General features: G+C 46.0%; 1 protein-coding gene across 1 annotated transcript; it reads right to left on the bottom strand.

Moving 5' to 3' along the window:
• Positions 1–4492: 4492 nt before the first annotated feature.
• On the bottom strand, positions 4493–12199 carry ANKRD65 (ankyrin repeat domain 65). The gene is given in 8 exon segments (XM_020976270.2): positions 4493–5932; positions 8621–8706; positions 8709–9002; positions 9005–9118; positions 9121–9167; positions 10996–11210; positions 11799–11960; positions 12112–12199. Coding segments are annotated over 7 exon segments (1314 nt in total). The 5' UTR covers positions 11889–11960; positions 12112–12199; the 3' UTR covers positions 4493–5464.
• Positions 12200–18430: the final 6231 nt, after the last annotated feature.

Here is an 18430-nt window from a genome sequence, read left to right as displayed (position 1 = left end):
TCCTCCTTCTCTTTTCCCTCTGTCCATGTGGGGAGTCCTACCCATACCTGTGGGTGCTCCGTCAAAAGGAATATAAATTTTGATCACTTAAACTTCACAAAATATCTTGGGGCTTGGGGCTAACATTTTTTCTTCCCTACTTATTTATTCTATCGTTGTTTATTTTGTTGGGTTTTTATTGTTGGTTTTTTTTTTTAAAAAAACTGGGACAATCAACTCTTTTGTCTCGTGTGGTTTTCCATTTTTGATTTCTTCAAATATAGCTCTGAAAAACTAGGCTTTCATAAAGCGTATTGGGATTCAAATGGAGCTACTCGACTATGCCTTTAAACCCAAATCACTCTGGCTCTCACTGATTGGCCAATAATAGGTCCCAGCCCAGGCCTAAATTGCTCATTGTTTGGGTCTTGAAGGCTCAGAGTATAAAACAGCAATTGTTTCTGCTCTGCCCAGAAACTCTCAGGGTCTTCCCCTCCCAGACTGATTCTTTCGTGAAGGCAAACAAGGCCATCTTTTGCCTCATTTCTTTCTTTTTTTTATTTTGGCTAGGCAATGGGGTTAAGTGACTTGCCCAAGGTCACACAGCTAGTAAGTGTTCCGCTTGAGGTCACATTTGAACTCAGGTCCTCCTGAATCCAGGGCCAGTGCTCTATCCACTGCCCCACCCAGCTGCCCCATTTTTTGGCTCATTTCTTACCTACCCTTTAATCACAAATGGGCATTGCCTCAGACAAACTGAGACCTGTGAGAAAGACCTTCTCCCATTGCCAGTCATCTTTGTCTTGCCACAGGATCCAGACGACCCTGGAGGAGAGAGTGAGGCTGGTGGCTCTGCACAGCCCTGCCTCCCTTAAATCCAATTCACTTGCAAGTCAAGACATCACCATCCTGATGTCATTAGTCCTCTTCAAGAATGAACAACAAATAAAACCTCTGTTACTCAATATCAATACTTCATCTCCCTAGGCCTGTTCCCTCCTCTGTAAAATTAGGAAGTAGAGCTTGGTGGCCTATGAGACCCTTGAAGTTCTGACAAGTACAATCCTGTCTTTCTGTTCTCAGTGTCCTTTCCTGGATTTTGGGTCCATCTCCTGACTCTGTGTGTGTGTGTGTGTGTGTGTGTGTGTGTGTGTGTGTGTCTATGTGTGTCCTTGTGTGTCCGTCCCAAAGTTCTGTCCTGGGGCCTCTTCTCTCCCTGTTTTCTCTCTCCTTTATTTCATTAGCACTCATGGGCTCATTTCTACCCAGAAGACTACTGATTCTGTGGGTCCTGCCTGTGAGATGTCCCATAAGCACCTCAAACTTAGTTTGTCTATAACAGAAAATATTCTTTTCTCCTTTAAACCACCTCTCTCATCTGAACATCCCTATTTAGGTCTACTTCATTCTTCCAGTTACCCTGTCTTACAACCTTGAAATCATCTTTATTTTTTTTATTAATTTATTTTTAGTTTTCAACAATCACTTCCATAAGCTTTTGAGTTTTAAATTTTTCTCCCCTTGAAATCATCTTTAATTCTTCCCTTTCACTTCCTCCATCATACATCAAATCATATCCTATCACTTGCCAAGACTCATCAATGCTGCTTTCATAACATCTCTTTCTTCCATTCCCATCTCTCCCTATTCATGCAGACGCTCCCCAAGCTCAAGTCCCAGTTGCTTCTCACCTAGACAATGGCAGTAGCTTTCTAACGGGACTGTTTGCTCTGGTCTCTTTAATTTATCAGTTACACGGCTGTCAAAATCATCTTGCTAAGGCACAAGGTTGTTGTGTAAGGAGGATCTTAGCTTTCAAGTTGGACAGACCCTTTTACCTTTGACGCTTTAAGAGACGGAGTCTGAGAGAGGCTTGTAGCAAGTAGCAAGGCTGGGATTTGAACTGGGGTCCTCAGAGTTCCAGACTCCCTTTAATGCCTCCCTGAGGCCTCTAGGATGGAATACAAGCCCTTCAGCCTGGCATTGAAAGCCCCTATCATCCTTTCCCAGACAGCCTTCAGATTATCCCCTTTAGACACTTCAGGTTCATGTCACACCCCTTTCTGTCTCTGAATCCCTTCCTTCTTAAAGGTTGGGCTCATGCATCGCTTCCCTAAACAAAGCCTTCCCTTAACCCCCTCTTAGTTGTCGAGTTACTAGAATGTACTGGGCTCTTCCATTCCAGGGACTCTTTCATTCTTTGGGTTCCACTCTTTGCCAGTGCTTGCATAAAACAGGTACTTAAGAAATGCTATTTCTTTTAATTGATTCATTGTTTTCTCCTTCTCCAAATTAACTTGCATTTGTCTTATTCATAATCTCCACTTAATACATCCTTATTGCATTAGGTTTACTTCTCAGTGTCTATGTGTTCCTCTCCCTGTCCCCCACCCCTAGTAAAATATAAGCCCTTGCAGGCAGGGATAGGGTCTTTTCAGTCTTATCTTTGGCTCCCTAGTGCCTTGTTCACAAGAGGCACTTAATATGTGCGGTTTTTTAAAGTGGATATTTACAATATTAAACATCTCTCTGTGCTGTGTACAATGTGAATGAATAAAAGAAGCATTTATTAAGTGCTTGCTATATGCCTTACTAAGTTTGCATGAGACTGTAAGCTCTTTGAGGGCAGAAACTGTGTTTTGACTCTTTTTGAATCCCCAGCCTTAGTACAGTACCTAGAACATAGTAGGTCCTTAATAAATGATGATTGGTCGATTTTTGGAGATACAAATGTTGTTTAGTCACGTCTGACTCTTCTTGACCCTGTTTGGGGTTTTCTTGGCAGAGATACTGGAGTGGTTTGCCATTTCCTTCTCCAGCTCATTTTACAGTTGAGGAAACTGAGGCAAATAAGGTAAAATGACTTGCCCAGGGCCCTATAGGAAGTCTGAGGCCAGATTTGCATTCAAAAGATGAGTCTTCCTGACTCCAGGCCCAATACTTATCATCCACTGGGATACCTAGCTGCTCCCCTGGTAACTAGTAGGTCCTTAATAAATGTTGATTGATTGATTTTTGGAGATACAAATACAAGTAATCAGGACAGTCCCTGCCCTCAAGGAACTTACATCCAAAGACAGTAGTGTTTATTTGTCTGCCATTTTCAAAGCCAGAGGTGGAAAGCAGTGTTGGGGGACAGGGGGAGGGGGAAAGGTACAACAGGGCAGCATAACTTGAGGATGGCAGAGGCGGAGCTTAGCTTAGTGGCCTTGATTGAGGTAAAACGCCTGCCCAGTAGGTACAAGAAGTGCATGTTCTTTAAGAACTGACCACTCCTTAACCACTCCCTGATTCCACCCTGAATCACCTAGTTAGCATATTTGGCACATGTTTTATTATATCTTATCCTATATAAACTTTAACTGTACCCCTCTAAGATGGAGGTTCCTTAAGAATCCTTGCCCACTGAAAAGCGTAACAATAAACTTTTTGCCAACTTGACTTAAAGAATGCTTAAGTCTGTGAATTCATTCCAGACAACCCCTTCCTATGCTTTAGTCTTTGAGGGGTCACAACTTCTCAAACCGCAACAGAAGCAGTGATTGCCCTGAAGCAGGAGGGGGCAGCTGAACCTGGCCCTGCCCTGGCTATTCCTTTCCAAGGCTGTGGAGGAAGAGACTGCAGTTTGGGGGTTTCATTTCCACTCAGAGAAAAATGGGTAAGGGGAGTCCTCCAAGGACCTGACTGCAGTGGAAATCCTAATTACGGGATCTGGAAGATAAGACAAATTAGAGTGGTCCTTTATCATACCAGGAACAGTTTGAAAAGAGCTTGTGATTTTTTTTTTTGTTTTGGTTTTTTTGTGAAGCAGCTGGGGTTAAGTGACTTGCCCAGGGTCACATAGCTAATGAGTGTTATATGTCTGAGGCTGGATTTGAACTCAGGACCTCCTGACTTAGGGCTGGAGCTCTATCCACTGTGCCACCCAGCTGCCCCAGAGCTTGTGATTTTTAACTGGTTTTCTCTAAGCCATTAAAAGCAAGTCCCTGAAATTTTAGAGAGGGAAACATTCTGAACTTTTATTCCACACAGATTAGGTGTGAATGACTAAATGGCAATTCTGAATAGAGGAGATTGTGTGAGACAGGAGGGTAGAGTAAAGAGGAAGTTGATTGGTGTGTTTGGAAGAGACATGGATGAACTTTCTGCCTTATAAACAGCTCTCCTATCTCCTGTACAATCACACTCCTTCCTGGATATCAGCCATTAAAACTGTAATTGAGATGCAATCTTTATACTCAGCTTGTCTAAAGGAATCAAAAAGATTAGCAAGGAAGAGATATAAAGGAAATTACTGATAGATGCTGTTATGGACATCTGTATGTTTGAACATGCTCCTTAAATTTACCCTTTTTAGGAAAAATATATAATTTCTAGTATCAAGGTCAGGGATAGTTCCCATTATAGAGACGGGGACCCTGAGAGGCAAATCAGAGGATCAATTAGTCAATCAAAAGGCATTTATTTATTGCACCTGCCTCCCCCCCCCCCACAGACATGTGGGGAGGGGGAAAACAGGGACAGGCGGGTGGTGCAGTGGATAGAATGCCTGTCCTGGAGTCAGGAAGACCTAAGTTCAAATCTGGCTTCAGACACTTACTAGCTGTGAGACCCTGGGCAAGTCACTTAACCCTGTTTGCCTCTGTTTCCTCACTTGTTAAATGAGCTGGAGAAGAAAACGGCAAACCGCTCCAATATCTTTGCCAAGAAAACTCCAAATAAAGTCGCAAAGAGTCAGATATAACTGAACAACATTGGAGTCGTGGCTTTGACTGGTGACCCTAGACAAGTCGCTTCACTTCTGTCTGCCTCAGTTTCCTCAACCATAAAATGGGGATAATAATGGCACCTACTTCACAGAGTTGTCAGGATCAAACTGGAGATAACACATATAAAGCATTTTACAAGCTTTGAGGAGTTCTATGAATGCCGGTCATCATCATTATTAAGGAAATCTCCTCAAAAGTTGGCAGAAGGTGAGGATTCTTATTCTTCCTCACTGTCGGAGCTGGACGGGCCATGGGGCCAAATGTCCATGAGTTTGGGTCACTGGAAAGGGTAAACATGGCAAAGGGGAAGGGCTCTGGCCTGGCTAGCTTATTGCCCAGTCCTCACCTTCGTTTGTCCCCAGGGGGTACCCAACCTTGAAAACACTCATTCCTTTGGGGTCCCAGTAATAACAGCAATAATAATAACTCATATTTTGTATATTACTGTAGGGTTTACTCCCTTCATAGTAATGCTATCAGGAAAGCAAGTGTTATTCCCATTTTACAGATGTGTACCAAGGCTTAGATGCCAACTCTATTTACTACCCATGTGATCTTGAGCAAATGACTGTACTCCTGTGGGCCTCAGTTTCCTCTTCCATAAAAGGAGACTGTTGGATCAGGTAATCAACAAGGGCCCTCCTGTATGTCCTGTGATCCCAAGGACACAAAGCTAGCTAGTAGCATAGTACCACTCAGACCACCAGTTTGGATGTCTACGTGGAAGGGCCTGAGCCCTGCCCAGCCTTGTACCTCTCCTCTTGGCCTTTCCGAAAGGAACAGAGAGTCTTGAGAGGGCTGCCTGGGGCAGCAAGGTCTTCTGCAGTCTCCAGCCACTGTGTCCGCAGGTTGGGGCTAGCCCCCCTCCTTAGTAAAAATTCTGCCATAGAGCAATGACCCTTTTCAATGGCCAAGTGCAAAGGGGTCTTGTGGAGCCAACCAGCCACATTGATCTCTGCTCCCTGGTCCAGGAGGTAGCTAGCAAACGTAGTGTCTCCTCCCAAGGCTGCATGGTGCAGGGGTGTGAGATGTAGTCCATCTCGGGCATCCACTGTGGCTCCTCTCTCCACCAGTAGCTGGGCCACAGGAAGGTGGCCAGCAGCAGCTGCCCGGTGAAGGGCAGAGCGGCCGTGTTGGTCTGGAAGGTCCCCATCAGCACCATGGTCCAAGAGCAGCTTTACCACCTGGGAACAGGAAGGAGACTGGGTGGCCTCTGTTGGAAAGCATAGAGGGGTGGGGATGGGGGTGAGGGCTCTTCTTTCTAAATGCCATTTCTGCTCATCAAATTCTATTGATACCACACAGCAGCCTCATCTTTCTCAAGAGCCTGGTCTGTGATTGACCATTATAATACCTTATCAGATCTCCCTGCTGCTTAAAACAACTCCCACAAAGATGACAGTCAAAGTGAGAACTTTGTAGAGTCCTATTCCCTCCAGGCCTGAAGCAGAAAAAGTAGGAGGCAGAAGACCAGAGTGCAAATCATGACTCACCATCGACCATCTGTGTGACCTTGGACAAGTCTCTGGGCCTCAGTCTCTAATGTGCCTGCTGGCTCTAAATCCTACATTTCTTTCCAGATTCCTCCAACCCACACAGCTCTCTCCTGCCTTTAGACACCTGATCCCAATTACTCAGCCTTTAATCACATCCTGCCTGGTATTGTCTCAGCTGTTTCACCTGATTCGCACCTTACTAGCCAAACTAGGACCTCTCCCAGGGCAGGGACTGGGTCACACAGAAGATAATAATGGGGACAGAGAGGTTAGTGGTGATGGTTTACATTCCTATAATACTTTGAGATCTACAAATTTAATTCAATTCACAAGCATGCATTAGATACCTATTCCATGTGTGGTCCTGGGCTAGATTCGAGGAAAGATGGTACAAAGACAAAAATAGTCCCTGCCCTCAAGAACCTTACATTCTACTAGGGGAAGGACTTCAGACAGCCATCCTAGAAAGTAGATTGGGCAAGCATTACCACCACCACAGGGATGAGGAAACTGACATCAGAGAAGTACTCTCCGATCTTCCCCCTGCCTTTCCAGCCTTATCTCCTATTCCTTCCTTGCACACACACACACACACACACACACACACTTTTTGTGGGCCGACTGGACTCCTGTAGTCTCCCTCCTCCATGCCTTTGTTTGTACAATTTCCTCTGTCTGGTAGGCCATCCCTTCTCCATCTCTTCACCTGACCTTTCCTGCTGAATTCCTATCTGTCCTTTAAACTTCACCTCCAGTACCTTCTTGTCCAGGAAGCCTTCCTTGATCCCTTTGTCAGTAATGATTTTCACAGGATACTTTGCTTCAAACCTTCCTATTACTCCTTATCAGTGTCTTATAATGATCTGTTTATATCTTATTTCCTCCTCTTCCCCCCACTGTGGCAGGAGATGTCAACTTTGTATTTGCTTTACTGCCTAATACAGGAAATCCTTAATTAATGTTTATTGAATGATTTACCTAAAGTCACCTTGTCAGGTCCCAGTCTTGAGGCTCTGGTCTCCTGCCTACAACATTAGTGTTCCCTTTCCATTGTGTTACATGGAGCACCCTTCCTTTCCCTCCCCACATAGGAATAACACAGGCGTAGGCACACAGAGGTGTGAAGGATAGTGAGGAGAAATAGACTCTGGTCCTTTAACCTTGGGAGGTGGGTCCCTGCTGGTGAGGAAAATATTCTGGCTAAATCTTGAGAACCTTTAAATGTTAGCATGTGAGATGGTGTTCTGGTTACAAAAGGGAATGACATCTTACATTGATTGTCCTTGGGTCTGGAAGACCCTCTGTCTTCACTTCTACTTCCTTCAAGCCTCAGCTCACATGTTCCCACCTACATGAAGCTTTCACTTGTGCTCCGAGTAGCTAGTGACTTCCTGCTCAAGATTTCCTTGTAGATACTTATGTGAGTACATATTGTCTCCCCCAGCAGAATTTAACCTCTCTGAGGGGCAGGGACCAATGCATTTTTGTCTTTGAATCTGGGAACACCTAAACCGGGTTGCCTGGTACATAGTAAGTACTTAATGACTGTTTCTTGATTCCCCCCTAGGGCAGGGCATCTAAGAGTTCAACAGAGCCCCTATCACTCCCTCCTCCACCCCCATCCTAGGGAAAGGGCAAATAGGAGAGCTCACCCAGCCCTACAAGGTCGTCTCCATTTACAGCATCAATCACCCTTGGAGAAACCTCTTAATCCTTCATTACCCCACACCCTGTTCTCACCCAGCTGGGTAAGCTTTTAGCAAATAATTAAACGGAAACATTCTCCTTCTCTGCAGTGTCCATGAACTTCAGCTATACTTTCAAGACCCCTGACATTCCTAAATCATTTCTCCTGCTCCCCTTGTCTCCACTGGCTCAGGGACCTCTCCTCACCTACTACCCACCTCATGAGCCTCTCCTTGGCATAAGATCATAGCATTCCTAGCTGGAAAGGCCTTTAGAGATGGTCTATTCCAAACCCTTCATTTCTGGGAGTGTTTAGAGGGGAAGATGATTTATCCGAAGTCACGTGGGCAGTATCAGAGCCAAGGTTCAATGCTAGGTCTTCTGACTCTTAATCCAGGGCCCTTTCCTTCTGCCCTGCCACTCAAATACCTTTCCCCAGACTGTGACTCCAGAAAGCCAGATGAGACAGAAGGGGGAAAAAGAGGATCAGCATCTCCTCTTTCCACCTCATTGCCAGATCTCCAGCAGCACCACTGCCTCCTTATTATAGGCCCAGGACTAGTTCACTACTACCATTGGCTCATGACTACATGAAAGGGCCCCAAGGGGCTCTTCTGGATGGGAGAATTGGGCCCAAGATGTCTCTTCCTTGCCCCCATCAGAGAAAAGAGCATATCAGGGGAGGCCCACCTCCTGGTCCCCCAGGTCTGAGGCAATGGTGAGGGCTGTTGCCCCCGTGCTGTCTTGAGCATTGACATCCGCTCCCTGCACCAGAAGAACTCCAGCGTCTCCTTTCTCCCAGCCCCCGCTGCCACATGCACGGGGCAGGGGCCTCCTGAACAGCTGATGTCCAGCGAGATGCCCTGACAGCTCAGAAGTTCTACCACAGGAAGCTGGTTCCCTGCAGCTGCCCAGTGCAGTGCTGTCCACCCGTGAACATCCTCACTGGCAGCGTCCAGGCCGTGCACCAGCAGCCGCTGGACCAACAGCGAGTGTCCCAGGGCAGCTGCCCAGTGCAGTGGTGTGAGGCCTTGGCGACTCCTGGCTGAAGCTAGTGCCCCTCGATGCAGAGCAGCTCAGCCACCTGGCTCTGCCCCTGCTGGGCAGCCCAGTGCAGAGGAGTGACCAGCTCCTCATCTGCTGCATCCACTGCGGCCCCGTGCTGCACCAGGAACCGGACCAGAGGATGTGGCCACTCACCACTGCATGATGGAGCAGGGTGCGGCCTGCTGGATCCCTGGAGGGAGAATTGTAACAAAGGTAGAGAACTATCCCCCAGACCCTGTGGGCCCCTCACCTAAACCTAAACCACAGGAAAGGATCTGAAGTCTCAGGCCCTGCTTCTTAACTCTTTCTCATTCATCCCTCCCCATCTTCCAGGATAAATGTGGGTGGAGGTAGTGCATCTAGGGTGTGTGGGAATCTTTGGAAATGATTTACCATCTCTGACCTCTATAGGAGCCAGCCCATTTTCCCCTAAATCTTAAGCTTATCCTCATCTGATCCCCTCCTAACCCCCAACTTCTCTTACCCTTCATTCATTCACTTTCCCTTCCTCCTTCCCTCTCTTCCTCCCTCTTTTCTTTCTTTTTGTTTCTTTCTTTCTCTTTCTTTCTTTCTTTCCTTCCTTCCTTCCTTCCTTCCTTCTTTCTTTCTTCTTCTTTCTTTCTTTCTTTCTTTCTTTCTTTCTTTCTTTCTTTCTTTCTTTCTTTCTTTCTTTCTTTCTTCCTTCCCAGTCTCAGAAACCATCTGTATCTCTTGTTGGTACAGGGCTCCCCTCTACAACAAAATATGTTTTTTTTATTTATTTGTTTGTTTATTCATTTGTTTGGTTTTTTTGGTGAGGTAGTTGGGGTTAAGTGACTTGCCCAGGGTCACACAGCTAGTAAGTGTCAAGTGTCTGGTCTGAGGCCAGATTTGAACTCAGATCCTCCTGATTCCAGGCCTGGTGCTCTATACACTGCACCATCTAGCTGCCCCTCTACAACAAAACACGTTCAGAGAACATAGGCTGATCCAATTTGGCTCAAGCACCTTGGGGAGTCATGGGAGATGGGCCTGGGGAGGGGGAATGTCTCTGAGACCCAAAGCCTAGGAAGCAACGTGCATGTCAAAGGCAGGGCCCGAGTCACAAGCCATTCCCTGGTGGACACACAGTTATATGTGTGCAGATGGGCGACCATGATGAAGGGAAAAGTGCCTTCAATCAATTTGTAATCATTTATTAAGTGCTGACTGTGTGCTGACTGCCGTGCTCAGTCCTGGGGAGACGTAGATTCTGAGATGTTTCTCATCGCTTCATGACTGCACCAGGTACACTGGATGTAGACTCCAGAGGCTGCCTGGGCACCTATGCCCAGCTCTGCCTCTTAAGACAGACTCAAAGATTGTCCACTGGGAAGTTTTGTCTGACTAATTTCTAACCTCTCTACCCCAGAGCCCTGAGGGAAGGGAGATATTTGCCCAGGGAGAACCAACTAATGTTAGCCCAAAACAGATACAATTGTTCCACGTGGACCAGAGGAAAAAAATGTGCCCCATTTGTGGGGTTATACATATAGGTATGTTTTTCATGCAGTGTGTGAACATTCATAAGGTTATGCATATAATATAGCGGGGAGGAGGTTAATAGCTCACATTTCTGGGACATCTCACATATATTATCTCACTTGATAGTAGGTGCTCAATGAAATGTTGGGTAATTGATTGGTGGCTCTTGGTAACAGCCTTGAATAGTAGCTAGGAGGGACATTAATACTGGCCAAATTTTGTAGATGAGAGAACAGAGAGGTTGGGACTTGTCCAAGGTCACAGAGCTGATAAGTGGCAAACAGGTCAGCACTTGACATCTAGTGAGATTTCCTCTGCTCCACTGGATGCCTAGATCCACTGGGTGACCCTGTGTGGGATGTGATACACCTCTGTGTGGCGTTGTGTGTTAAATGTGCATCGTGTGGACAGGTTATGCTACATACCCCTCACAGAAAGTCAAACCCAAAGGGAAGCCTGAGTGTGAGGCCTCCATGCTGGGGTGCCTGGGGTAGGGCTCTGATAGGGCTGCTCACCTCTCATTGATGCAGGCCCCCTGCCTCAGCCACTGCTTCATCAGGCCCAGCTGGCCTCTCCATATGGCCCTGATAGCTTGTCCTTGGCCCCAGCCCTTTGGGGCAGGAAGGAGGCTCAGAGACCACTCTTTCTCCTCCTCCTCCTGGGTCCTTGTGGCCCCGATCTCTAGGTCCATCCAGCGCCTGCCCAGCTCAGCCTCCAGTTCTCTCCGCTCCTAGAATGAGGACATATGACAGCTGAGGTTTTGACAAGAGGAGGGGTAGCATAAAGAATTCTACAGTCAGAGGTCACCACCTGACCCCCAAACCCACCCATCCATCAATCAAGTATTTATTAAGGGCCACTGTGTGCTGGGCACTGTGTTAGGCACTGAGGATATGGGGACAAAAAATGAAACCTCTACACTGGTGCCCCTGTCTCCAGCCAGAAACTGATCCCAACCCACTCCCAGATCAGCTCCCTGAATCCATCATAGACTGTGCCTAAACCCCAGTCCCAGCCCTAATCTTGGCTAAAGACTTGGTTTTGTCTCAACCCAACATGGAGATCTGACCCTGGTCTCACTCTGATCCCTAACCCTGACCCTAGGCTAGTCATCTCACAAATGGAACTGGATAGAGAAGAGGTCAGATGCAGTCACCCTCCCTTACCAATGGAAAGAGAATAAACACAGTTTGAGGGAATAGAAATGGAGCCCAAGGCCCACAGGGACTTAACTCTCCAGACTCGGGGAATGGGTGGGGTTCTCTCGTCCCAACACTTTCCCCACTAAAATCCCCCCACTCGGGCTGTTTGCTGTCACCCTCCAGGGCTGAAGAGAACACATCCAGGAGCTTTTCATCACTGGTTGGCTCTCCCTCTCCGTGGGCAGTCCCACGTAGTTCCGGGCCATTTAGGGAGGGTCCTTCTTCCTAGCCCCGATGTTCCTAGGCAGGGCTGAGATTCTCTGGAGGGCCGAAGGTGCCTGTGAAAAGTCAGAGGTAGGGAGCTGAGGGCCAGGGCCAGAGCAGGCTGTAGGTAATAGGAGGGAGGGGAGGAGGGCCACTTGGGGCTGTGAATCTTGCAGCCTCCCTCCCTCCCCTCACCCCACCCCACCCTAGTGCCGTGTTGTTTACCTGACAACGGGAGGGAGTCCCCCAGGGTGATCCTGACAACCACCTCTCCTGCTGGCTTGGACTAGGGTTTACCTACAGACAAGCCAGGCTCCTCCAGAAACAATTGCAGGAAGGGTGTTGGGGCAGTCACTGTGACGAGCAGGGACACGCTAGTCTAGCTTCTTATTTCCCCAGGGTGCTCACTCCTCCCCCTACTCCCCTAAGGAGGATTAGGCTTCACCCTTTGGGCCTAGCCAGCCTGGCCTGGCTTGGCCTCTTCTCCCCCTCTGCCTGAGCTTCCCAGCCCTCCAGGGGGAGGGGGAAGGGACTTTTAACTTTCAAATAGTCCTATCCCCCAGCTCGGGAGCCTCCAGACACAGGACCTAGCATCTCTCCTCTCACCCCTATCAACACCATTCTAGGCTCCCAAGAGGGCTCTGCATAATTTCCTACTGGTAGGTCATTAGTAATAACAGCAGCTCACGCAAATGACAACAAAAATCAGCTTATTTAATTTTAATGTAATTTAAATTTTATTTTTAAAAAATTATATTGATGTCTTGGTTTTTAGGTAAATAGCTGTCCTGAAGTGAGAAAGACCCGGGTTCAAGTCCCACCTGACACAAGGTAGTTATGTCAGGACAAATCACTCAACCCCTTCATGCTAGGCAGCTGTGGTCCTGGATTGCTAAAGGGAGTTTCTCAGAACAATGAATTCACCGGTCTGGTGCCTATCCTTCTATTCACCTTTTTCTATCACTTTCATTTCTGAATATATCCCTCCCTCCTCCCCCATGTAGTGAGCCCTATTTTGGAACAAAGATTTTTCAAAAGAAAGAGAATATAGCAAAAGCAGTTCAGCAAAGCTAATCAATACATCATCGTACAGCATAGGCAGTATTCCATACCCATAGTCCACCACTCCAGCAAAGAGGTAACTTTACAGTTTATAAAGCGATATCTTAGGAAAGGCAGGGCTTGTATCATCATGTCCTTTTTATTTATGGGGAAACTGAGGCTCAGACTTGCCTAGGGTTGCGCAGAGCAGGGTTTTGTACCCTAATCCCTGGTCGAGGACGCATCACTCCATAGTGTGTCCTGGTTCTGTTTCCATCTCTTTCATTAACGATGAGACCAAAGACCTGAGCTGGAAATGACCTCAGAGGTTATCTGACCCAGTGCCCTCATTTTACAGATGCAAAAACTAAGGCACCAGAGAGGATAGCTAAGTCACCCAAGGTCACACAGGGAATGAGTGATAGCCAGGATTTGAACCCACGTTCTCTGGCTTAAAAACCAGCACTATTTCTACCATACCATACTTCCTCCCACTGGTACAGCTGCACCTTCTTCTCTCTGTACATGCTCTCTTGCTAAACTCATCTGCTGCGTGGATTTGATTATTAGCTTTCTCTATTTTTTTTTCTGTTACCTATAAAATGATTTAAACATCCATTTTTTAAAAATTGAGTTCCAAATTCTCTCTCTCCCTCCCTCCCCTCCCACCTCATTGAGAAGGCATGTGCAGTCATACAAAACACCAGCTCTCTATATGCTTCCCAAGTCTATATATCCAGCCTTCATCTCTCTCCTGAGCTCCATTCACATGCCATCAATTCCCTGTTCAACGTTACCTAGATGTACTACAAGTAACTCAAACACAACCAGTGCAGAATGGAACTCATCTCCTGTGCCATTTCTCACACATACATACACACACGCCAACCTCCCTTACTTCCTCATTCTCTTGTTTCTGTCACGGGAACCATTGTCCATCCAGTCACCCAAAATCAGCACCTAGGAATCATCGTTGACTCTACACTCGGTTGTCGTCCATAGGCAATCAATCAATCACCAAGTCTACCTCCATGACATCTCTTACATCCATACCCGTCACATGACCACCACCCTACTTTGGGCCCTGGCCATTTCTCATCCGTATGATTGGTACTCCCTGCCCCGCCCCCATCTTCCTTCTCTTTAATACTTCCACACAGAAGCCAAATTGATATGCCTGAAGCAAATATCTAACCATGTCATTGCTTTCCTCAAGAAGTCTCAGTGGCCAAGTGGGGGATGGCCATAGAGGGATTGAGTACAATCCAAGGGAAATGGTCAGTGGCTTCAGCAGTGGTTGAGGATGGTCTGTGGTGAATACTATCCAGGTGTTCAGCCCATCTCTCCAGCATCTTGTAATTTTCACTGATCAACGCGGGCTCTATCAGCACTGAGTAGTAGAGGTACACCATGGGTCTTTGGCCTATAAATAGCCTTCAGGGTCTCATGCAACTTCTTTGCATCGTTCCTATCAGCATAAAACTGAATTTCATCTACCTTACTGAGCCAAGAATCCTGCATCTCTCTAAGCTTTACTGGTACTTCACTTCTGGTGGAGTTAAAGGCTGTCTTCCTAGATATGGGTGAGCTAGCCTCTATTTATTTATTTATTAGGTTTTGAATTTCCCCATCATTTTCATCAGACCAGTTTGGATGTTTACAAATGTTCTTTCCCAGATGAGTAAATGTGGTGCTGTACATAAAATCTCTGAAAGCTCCTCCCTTCTTTCCTGCTGGAATGCTGCACACGTTGGCTCAGCTTTCTCTCAAAGTTGTCCACAAACTGTTGTCCCATGGAGAATTACTCCAGGCTGTCGACAGTAAGTCCGGTAGCCATCTTGCCTTGTGGCTTCTGCTTTTGTTGAATGTGAATGTTTAGCTTGGAGCGAATAAGTCTCTGATGGGTCCAGCATGCTATAGTGTACACCTCCTTTGTCACTCTCACAGCCTGTCTGTCTCTTCTCCTTACAATGATACAGTCTATTTCATGCCAATGTTCACTCCAAGAGTACACAAAGTTTTGTTGTGTTTAGGTTGGTGATAAGAAGGTTATGGGGTTCATAAGTATTCAGTAAACATTGCTATTACATATAAAAAAAGAAGCCTCAGTGGCTCCCTAGTGCCACCAGGATTTTTATGTTTACTGACTTGTGTGTGTGTTTCTATCCATTAAAATGCAAACTTCTCGAGGTCAGGGATGATTTCATTCCCCTGCTCCCGGAACAATGCCTGGAACCTAGGTTCTTGTGTTGAACTGAATGGACTGGTTATTTCCACAGCTGGCTAGAATCCAGAACCTAAGACATGCTGGAGATCACCATCCACCAGCGGCAGCTAGGTGGCGCCACAGTGCACAGAGCACAGGGGTCTAGAGTCAGGAAGACCTGTGCTCAAACCTAGCCTCAATACACTTATTATCTGTGTGACTCTGGCCAAGTCACTTTACCTCTGTTTGCCTCGGTTTCCTCAACTGTAAATAAGAATACTAGCCCCCACCTCCCAGCGTTATTGTGAGGAACAAAATTATAAAAAGTGCTTAGCACAGTGCCCGGCACATTGGAGGCTATGTGTGTGTGTGTGTGTGTGTGTGTGTGTGTGTGTGTGTGTGTGTGTGTGTGTGTGTTTATTTCCTCCCTCTCCCCTATCTCAGGATAGGGCTGAGATGAGGTAGTATGGTGTGGTGGGAAGAGCAAGACATGGATTCTGATGACTAGAGTTTGAATTTCAGGTCTGCAATCTATTCCCTGCAGGACAAGGAGCCTCTTGATCTCCATCTCTCAGCCTCAGTACTAGAAATGAGGGGATTGTATTAGATGATTTTAAAGGTCCCAGCACTAATCCTTCTTGGTTCAACCCCTACCCTTCTGACCATCTCCTTAGCTGGTCACTCTTTTGTTCCCAAGTGTGGGCATCCCCCAATGCTTTGTCCAGGAAGCTCTTTTCTCTTATATGCTCTCTCTTGTTGACTGCATCAGCTCCCATGAGTCCAATGATCATTTCTATACAGATGATTCTCACACATATATAAAGATAGAGATACATAGATAGATAGACAGATAGACAGACAGACAGACAGATAGACAGAAATAGATAGATAGATAGACAGACAGATAGATAGATAGACAGACAGACAGACAGACAGACAGATAGATAGATAGAGCCCTAATCTCTCTCCTGAACAACCCTAGCCCCCATGGCCAATTGCTGGCTGGCTATCTCCACCTTTATGTCCTATAGACATCTCAAATAGCCCTGCAGCCTCTCCATCTGACTGGCTTGTTCTTCCCAGAACCTCCATTTGAAGGAGGAAACCCAAGCCAGCCGCATCTTCATTCCTTTCCAGGCTGCACTCCTGACTCTCATGGGCTTTCTCTTCAATACCCCCATATAGAGTACCTTCATTTCTTTCCTGCTCCTCCTTTTCCTGTTTTCTTGTAAGCTCTGTGAGGGCAGAGACCACCTTTCTTTTTGTTTGTATTTCTATTCCTAGCCCTTAACACAGTTCCTGGCACATAGTAAGAGTTTAGTAAATGCTTGTTTACTTGACTTGGCTAACAACATATTCAAAACAGAATTCATTATATGCCTCCCAGAATATATCTCTCCCCAAAACTCCTCTGTTTCTGTAAAGGACCCCATGATGCCTCCCTTCACTCAATTTTCCAATCTTGGAGTCATCTTTGACTTTTTTCTCTTCCTCAGATCCAATCAGTTGCCCAAACCAGCCAAGCCTACCTTCACAACACTTGTAATATTCGCACTCATGGCCGCTGGGCCAATTCAGGCCTTCATCACCTCTTGACTAGACAATTACAATAGCTTCCTAATTGACTTCCCTATTTCCAGTCTCTTCCCTCTTCAACCCATCCTCTACATAGCTTCCAAATTGATAGCTATAAACCCTTGATCTAATTGTATCACTGCCCTACTCAAAACACTTTAGTGGCTCCCTATCATTGCCCTTAAGATAACCACGAAATCCTCAGCTGGACATTTAAAGTCCTCTGTGACTTGGCTCTTACCTACCTTTCCAGTTTTATTTCAATATTACTCACCTTCATGCACACTCCATTCCAATCAGAGTGGCCTGTTAGCTGTCCCCTACTGCACATATCCTCTCTCTCATCTCTGGGTCTTTGCCCCCTAAATGGAATGTACTCCCTTATCTTTACTTTCTAGAATCCTTAGCTTCCTTCAAATCATAACTCAGGGGCCATCTCTGGTCAAAGGCTATTCCTGATGCCTCCTAGAAGTTGGGTAATTTGCATATGCTTTTTATTTGCTTATCTTATACATGCTGTAGCTTCCCCTCCCCTAGAATGTAAGGACCTTGAGAGCAGGGATGATTTAATTTTAATTTTTGCATCTCCAGCACCTAGAACAGATCCTGGCTCAGAAGAGGCATTTAACAAACATTTATTGAATTAAATTGAGTCTAGACCATCTCTGAAGAGAGTTTGGGGGGAGGGACTACACTGAGTGGACATATGAAAGTTTAAATCTCAGAACCCTCAGAGATTCCTCAGATCAACAAGTTTCCTTATGGGGCCAAAGTCTTAGGAAAATAGGCTCCCTTACCTGGGAAGACTTATATGAACTGATGCAAAGGGAAGTGAGCAGAACCAGGAGAACACTGTACACAGTAACAGCAACATTTTACAACGATCAGCTGTAAATGACTTAGCTATTCTCAGCAATACAATGATCTAAGGCAATTCTGATGGATGTGTAAAAAAGTGCTATTCACTCCCACCAAAAGAACTGATGGAGTTTCAGTGCAAATCAAAACACACTTTTTAAAAACTTCATTTTTCTTGTTTGTTTGTTTTTGGTCTGTGGGGTTTTTTTTTACATGACTAATATAGCTGCATATGTATTACCCATATCAAAATGCTTGCTTTCTCTGGGAGGGTTATGGAGAGGGAAGTAGTGAGCAAGAGGAGAGAAATAATTTTTTTTTTAAAGAATGTTAAAGAGGCAGCTAGGTGGCGCAGTGGATAGAGCACCGGCCCTGAAGTCAGGAGGACCTGAGTTCAAATCTAGCCTCAGACTAAACACTTGATACTTACTAGCCGTGTGACCCTGGGCAAGTCACTTAACCCCAATTGCCCTAAAAAAAATGTTTAAAAAGTGTCTTTATATGTAATTGGAAAAAACAAAATAGTAAATATTTTAAAAAATAAAATGGTTTCTCTTGTGACCTTCTGGGCAGTCCTGTCCTGCTTCTTGGAGGGAGAGAGGAGCCAAGAGGCAATGAGACCCTCAGACCCAAAGTTCAGCTTTCAGAACCTCAGAGCCAGTGTTCATGTCACTGGTCAGAGTCTCCTCCAATTAATTGAGGGCATTTCAAATTACTTGAAAGAGGAAATGGATATAAATACCACAAAAGGCCTTACCCCTGGCCTAGTCTCTCTAACCCCTGAAACAGGTCCCAAGCCAGAGGGGCCTCACCACCTACAGCTGCAGCACAACTTTGCTCAAGTAAGGTAACAGGTGTGGTTCT

Source organism: Phascolarctos cinereus, unplaced genomic scaffold (genome assembly GCF_003287225.1).
Source record: "Phascolarctos cinereus isolate Bilbo 61053 unplaced genomic scaffold, phaCin_HiC Scaffold_726;HRSCAF=1367, whole genome shotgun sequence".
NCBI lineage: Eukaryota > Metazoa > Chordata > Mammalia > Diprotodontia > Phascolarctidae > Phascolarctos > Phascolarctos cinereus.
The sequence above is the reverse complement of the archived record's forward strand: the minus strand, read 5'-3'. Positions and strand labels throughout refer to the sequence as shown.